Raw genomic sequence first — 6,919 nt, 5'->3', positions numbered from 1 at the left:
ATATACGCCTTTCCCCCTCTATCTCTAAGGCTTTAGCAAGCCAGTTATATCGTAGCTTCAGCTTCCGCCTTTTGCGAACGACGGAAGAGGCACCCGATGAAAAGCAGAGGTCCAACAATTGGCTAGTCTGACCCCAGCCATAGGAGCATATGAACAGGCTCTTGCAAAGAGACAAAATTCTCTTGAAAAGTGGAAAGTGTTAGACAGACAGATCGCACATGCGGTACCCCACACACACACACATTCGCTCCCCGGCGTCCTCGCTTCTTGATAATCAGAAAGCCCGCAAGCACCCCGGCGAACAGAGGATCGCGAGGCATCGAGGTGGCTGAGCTCCTCGCTATAGTTTCTCCCATTTGCTGTGTAAGATCTCTCTCTACTCTCTAGGCCTAGTAGGACATACACACACACTCCCCCTGAGGGGACCCCTCTCTACCTGATAAAGCTGTCTCCTTTTTGCTTGCAAAGCAACCCCCATCCAGCTCACTGTGGAGAGTCTTGCCTAGGTCTCTTTCTTTCTCTCTCTCTCCTCGCGTCAAAGTTTCCCTTCCTCCCCAGACTCCCAGCTTGCCCTGACGCCCAAAATCAAAATCTCTCTCTCTCTCTCTCTCTCTCTCTCTCTCTCTACACACACATTCCTAATTTCCTACTGTCGCTGCACTCTCACACTACCTTATTAGTTTGGAGGCACTGTTGCAGAGGATTTTGCTTGATTTCTTTCCTTCCCGGTTTCCCCCTTCCCCCTCTCTATCTTTCCCTTCATTCAAACCAGCAATGTGCACTCTGTGCGAGTCTGCAAGAGGCGGGCGCACACACATACACTCATCATACATGCACGGCATCTTCTATACTTTTCATTCACTCGCAGTCTCGCACTGCTTCTTCTTTGGGTGATCGCATTGAAGATACTACTTCACAGGCAGAGTGCGTCTAAGCTCATCAAGAACCGTCTTCTTGTAAGTGTTTTTCTTTCTTTTGAGTGTGGTGGTGATGCTGCCCATTACTACACAATCAAGCGCGCGCACACACACACAAACCCACTAACTCACTCTCCTTCTTCACTTCCCAGCAGTCAACTTCTGTTGAGCTGGTCCTGCGCTCAACCATGGCCTCAACCGTACTATACAGGGACTTTACCATGACTCGCATCATAGCAGTTCTATCCTCTTCACAGCATGCAAGGTATGCTGCTTTCTTTAAGTTCTTTTGAAGCATCTGGTGTGATGGTGATACACACACTACTCATGTGGGCAAACACATGCACGCGCACACACACACCCACACACACAAGCGCACACTCTATACCACTCACAATGCAGCTACACGCATACACACTATCATCCTCTGTCTCTTTCTCATCTGAATGTATGTCTCTTTATACATTGAGAATCCCTGTTCCTCTTGTCCATGTCTTGTTACTACATTGTGTGCATATTGTTTGTCATGCAATGCTTTGCTTTCAAAGAGTAGCAGCCCAGAATTTGCATTAATTGTCCCCTCTGTGTCCAGTTGAATGTCTCATCCCTCAACTACGCATGCGACAAGTTCTCTATACAGAAGATTAAAGCAGAGCAGAAGGCCCTTCTCATGTACAGAAACCTCATCATGCAAATCAGCTTCATGAAGTTTCCCACCGTAATTCTTGTCACTTTCGTGCTGGCTTTCCTGTTCTCGGCAAGCACAACGGAGGCCGGGAATGCGACATCAGACCGTCTTGCCTTACAAAGTTTCAAGGCCTCGGCAGATCTCTTGGAGAAACTGTTGAGTTGGACAGGGAACAACCCCTGCTCCGGGCTATGGCAAGGCGTAAAATGCGAGAGCGGTCGGGTTAGGCACCTAGTACTAGAGGGTTTGCAGCTCAGCGGACCAATCACCAAGCTTTCACAGCTAGACGAGCTTCGCATATTGAGCCTCGACAACAACATGCTGAATGGATCCCTTCCGAACTTCTCATCTTTGAAGTACATGAAATCCCTCTATTTATCGCATAACCAGTTCTCAGGTCCCATACCTGACTCTATCTCTCTCTTGTCGCGGCTACGGCGCCTAGATCTCTCCAAAAACTTTCTTAGCGGGAGCATTCCACCATCATTGAACCTCACCTCCGAGCTTCTTACCTTGAAGTTGGAAGACAACCAGCTCACAGGCCCTCTACCTAACTTGAAGCTCATCAAATTACAGGACTTCAATGTTTCAGGTAACCAGTTGACGGGGCCGATACCAAGCTCGTTATCGAATTTTTCCATCTCTTCGTTCCAAGGGAACAATGAGCTGTGTGGTGTACCTCTCTTGGTATGTGATACCAGCCAGCCAACAAATCCAGATCTATCAGGGGATCAAAATCCTATGGTGGTCTCTTCTAGCCCGAGCTTGAAACCGGCTGCTTCTGAGAAGAAGAAAGGCCCCGTGAGGCTTGGGACGGGTGCCTTGATAGCCATAGTCGTGGGCGACATTGCGGTTGTGGTTCTGATAACATGCTTCTTCATTTTGTACTATTGGAAAAAGTATAACCAGTCTGATGCCTCAGCAAGAGCAAAGAGGAAAGCAGACCCCGAGAAGCTTGTGTTCAATGCAGTGAATTACCCTCTTCATGCAGAGTCGGACAAGGGAAAGCTTGTTTTTATGGATGGAAGAAAACAGTTTGAGCTGGAGGACCTTTTAAGAGCTTCTGCAGAAATGTTGGGCAAAGGCACCTTTGGGACTGCTTACAAGGCTGTATTAGAAGATGGTTCTGTGGTTGCCGTCAAGCGCCTTAAGGACATGAGTATTGCGGGGCGCAAAGAGTTTGAGCAACAGATGGAGCTTATTGGCAAGCTCCGACATCCTAATCTTGTCTGCTTGAGAGCTTACTACTATGCCCGAGAGGAAAAGCTGCTAGTCTATGACTATCTACCATCAGGAAATCTTTACACCCTTTTACATGGTATATGTCCTATTCGTAATGCATTCTGTGTCGATACATGTTCACCTGTTCACATGCATAAGTATGGATTATGCATACAGGTGTATGCACACATATTCAGTTCCTTATGTGTATGTTTCATCATATATGCCTCAAAACCAGTCGGATTTACACATACTTATGGATTTACGCATGCAGGTGTATGCACACATATTGCAATTCCTCATGTGCATTTCCCATATATGCCTCGAAACCAGTCATTAGCAAAACATCTTTCAAGTGTGTTGATCTCTCACTTATGGATTTATGCATACAGGTGTATGCACACATTACATAGCAATTCCGTATGTGTGTATCCCATCATCATATAAGCCTTAAAAGCTGTCGGTAGCATAACATTTTTCTGTATGGATGGATAAGTTGATCAAAGTTGTCTAGTTACATTTCATGCATGTCTGCATGCTGTATCACAAAGAAGGGATGCATTTTGTTTGTTGCTATGGAAGCATGGCTCTCTATGGGAAGGCTTGACTAGTAATGGATATTATGATGTATTTGCTGGCAGGAAACAGAGGTCCTGGAAGAACCCCGCTCGATTGGACCACACGTGTGAAGATTGCTCTTGGAGCAGCAAGAGGCTTAGCTTTCATACACCATCAATGCAAACCCCAGAAGCTACCCCACGGCAACATCAAGTCCTCCAATGTGCTGCTTGATAAGAATGGAAATGCTTGCATCTCTGATTTTGGTCTAGTCTTAATGGCTAGCTCGTCGGTGGTCGCATCAAGGTTGATTGGATATAGAGCCCCAGAGCACCTCGAGTCGAAGAAGATCTCACAGAAAGCTGATGTGTATAGTTTTGGAGTTCTGTTGCTAGAGATTCTTACTGGCAAAGCGCCCGCACAATCTTATGCGCGCGAGGAGGGGGTGGATTTACCCAAGTGGGTGCAATCTGTAGTGCAAGAAGAGTGGACAGCTGAGGTTTTTGACCTTGAGCTTCTAAGGTACAAGAACATTGAAGAGGAGATGGTGGCCATGCTTCAAATTGCGATGGCATGTGTGTCGCAAGCGCCTGAGCAGCGTCCGAGAATGAGCCAAGTTGTGAAGATGATTGAAGGCATTATAGGAGAGCAGCACTCCCCTCAAAGAGATGATTCTTTCGACTGCATATCAATGTCGCCTTCGGTGTCAGAGGGGACAAGCCATTGAGAGGAGATGGATTATTGTGATGAGTGTGAGTGGGTGTACAAGTGATACTATAATGATGTAGATTATGTAAGAATTGGGGGTAATGGATGCCCATATAGGGAATGAGGGTTGGAATGGCCTGCAAGGGGCCGCAGAGGTGCTCGCCGAATTCGGCTGCCGTGGGAGATAGCAGGAACAAGTCCTTGAGAAGAGAAGAGGAGCCTTAAGTTTTTTTTTTTGTGTGTGTGTGTGTGTTGTAGGGTTGTATTGTAAGCTAATCAAAGATGCAAGAAAAGTGAGTTGTTTTGATGGAGGGGTGAGTGTGTTTGGTGAGAAGTGAGTGTGATGTGTGACAATGCTTGTGCCAAGCCTCATCCAGTTGTGTTCTTTTCAGTTTGTCCCTTTCAGTCTATACAAGTACAAAAAAGGGTTCTCAAATTGTGTTTCCTCCGACCCACAGCCCCTTCTGCCTTACATGCATCTGGTGGCCCGGTGGGTGGGTGAATGCCTATTAAGGCCCCTTTCACATTGGGGCGCCCGCCCCAGTGTGATTTGCATGTGTGGCCAGCCCATTGCTGTCACATTGGGACATCTATCAAACATTTTCCTTTTCTCTCAAGCAATGAAAATAGCCCAAGTGGTAGGTCTTCCATCCACCATGCTGCATGTCAGGGCTCAAAACCTCTCTGACGCTTTTGTGCGCACACTTTTGGAGATGGTTGCTTGTTTGGAAAGTTGGCCAGCAATGCGAGGCCGCCCCTCTGACACCCTCACTTCCTGCTCTCTTTTTGCAAGGGCGAATGAGCGGACGCCATATCGGCCTGGGCTTCACTTGCCCGTCCCAGTGTGACGCGCACCTAAGGTCAGTCCATTGCAGTGCTTAATAAAACCTTCTCTCCAATAACTTGGCAAACCTTCACATGAGTAATAGTGGAGGTAAATTGACTAAATTTGATGGTTTTCACAGTAAATTTTCCTTAACTTTGTAGGTTTTCTCACTTTAGAATTTGCAATTTAATGTTGAATCCCAAAATTTAGGTGAGCTCACATAAAGCCTAGGCACTGGTTTATTGGCACATCCAATGGTCATGGCACCTCTTGATGCTTGCAATCACTTGTATTGCGAGTGCTTTTGTTGTATGGTTTTTAGTTCGATCCATTTGTGCCTCCAATGGTCATGGCTATCTGTATGCTTTCATTCACCTCCCTCTTCCTAAGTTGGAACTTGGGAGTTGTATTGTTACATGTGTCCTTACGCAATGCTCTCATGAATGGCTTACTTCAATTAACCTAAATGTGTGCCCTTGAGCAATGACCACTAATGTCAAGAGGGCTTAGTTGAGAAAAAAGAATTATTAAGATTTTGATAGAATTTCTCTTTTTGGGAGAATATATACCAAGAGGCTATTGCTAGAGAGAGAGAGAGAGAGAGAGAGAGAGAGAGACCACTCGATCACCAAGTAGCTCCCCAAAGGAGTGGGAGACAGTTGTGTTCAAAGACTTGGGATTGCATAGACACCCATAACTTGCCTTTCCTAGTTTGGCCCTATGTCGAACCCCCATATTATTCTGAATTGGTTTGGGTGTAAACCTTAAGCTATATTGTATTTGGTGGATGATGCATAATCTCTCATTGGGTTGCTTTGTGCTTATGTATGCACTTAGCATATCTTTTAGCACAAGATTAACACTTGTCAATTGCCTATCCTCTCTGGATATCTAAAGTCAACCCATGTTCTTGCCCATTAGGTTGCTCGATTTCCTCAATGACTTTCACCTAAAAAGATTAATAGGAAGCCCATGTGATTCTCGTGTAAGCTCTCATCCACAGTATTTTATCATCAATCTATTTGAAGGTTTCCATTATGTAATGGCTTTATGACCATGTGAAAATGTGGCAATGGTTGATTCACAATCTCAATTGCAAAAGGCTAGAAAAATTACATTCACCCCAACCTAAAGAAATGAAATGTCCTCATCTCATGAGTATATTAGGATAATGTTCACAAAGGGGGATTTCCCCTTTCTAGGTAGCATCTTCCAAGGGATATTCTTTCTATTGTACAAAGATGTTCTCTAGGAATATTCTTTGGCCATTGAGGTTATGATTGTGGTTATATGCATAGCTTCAGAAGATGGAATGCATCATGAATCTTGAGGTAGGGCAGTAGCATTAGCTTATAAGCTTGTTCATTTATTACCTTGATGTCACAAAGGTCAACAATAGTGATAGCTAAGCTTCTTATGCTTTTGCGGAGATAGGTTGCTCTTCTAGCACTTATCGTTAAGGAAAACTTTTATCTCCATGCTTGAAAGTTCTTTTAGATCTTGTTAAATACTCTTGTTATGCTTACTCAAGGGGTAGGATGCTCTTCTTAGGCTTAACTCTAAGAAAATTTTTATCTCCTTGCTTGAAAGTTCTTATTTGATCTACATCTTTTGTCCATCCTCGGTAGCTTTATTTCTCCTATGGAGAGCATTTGTCTATGTCTCCATTTCTTCAAGCATCTACTTTGTGGCTTTGACCATTAAGGTAGGATCAAAGAAGTCCCATGGAGATAATTCAACCCTATAAGGAATCCTTCCATTATGTCCATGGACAAAAGAATTGTTCTTTGAATTTGAGAGGTTGAATCCGCTTACTTATTTCTTGCTACATTAGGCTCTTATGATATCCTCAAGCAATTGGTTTACCCTTTTAGCTTGTGGAAGAAATATGGTTGCATGAATGCAAGAAAGGATGAAAGAGAAGCCCAAGGACACAAAGATGATAGGTTTTACTACCATAATTTAGTAACATACCTCCTTTAGGAGTGATACACATGAGCG

The 6,919-nt window shown here is 44.6% G+C and overlaps 1 protein-coding gene across 2 annotated transcripts; it reads left to right on the top strand.

The window, feature by feature from the left end:
• The first annotated feature begins 344 nt into the window (after positions 1-344).
• LOC147429711 (putative leucine-rich repeat receptor-like protein kinase At1g68400) lies at positions 345-4,403 on the top strand. 2 transcript variants are annotated; one of them, XM_086495956.1, is made up of 4 exons: positions 345-956; positions 1,073-1,182; positions 1,510-2,923; positions 3,468-4,403. In XM_086495956.1, the coding sequence occupies exons 3-4, from the start codon at positions 1,588-1,590 to the stop codon at positions 4,109-4,111; spliced, it is 1,980 nt and encodes a 659-aa protein (XP_086352082.1). In that variant the 5' UTR covers positions 345-956; positions 1,073-1,182; positions 1,510-1,587; the 3' UTR covers positions 4,112-4,403. The 2 variants fall into 2 exon arrangements, with proteins under 2 accessions (XP_086352082.1, XP_086352081.1); XM_086495955.1 differs by having other exon boundaries at positions 1,070-1,182.
• Positions 4,404-6,919: the final 2,516 nt, after the last annotated feature.

This window comes from Adiantum capillus-veneris, chromosome 22 (assembly GCF_014529385.1).
Source record: "Adiantum capillus-veneris isolate H3 chromosome 22, ASM1452938v2, whole genome shotgun sequence".
Classification (NCBI taxonomy): domain Eukaryota; kingdom Viridiplantae; phylum Streptophyta; class Polypodiopsida; order Polypodiales; family Pteridaceae; genus Adiantum; species Adiantum capillus-veneris.
Note: the sequence above shows the minus strand (reverse complement) of the source record. Positions and strands in the feature narration are given on the sequence as shown.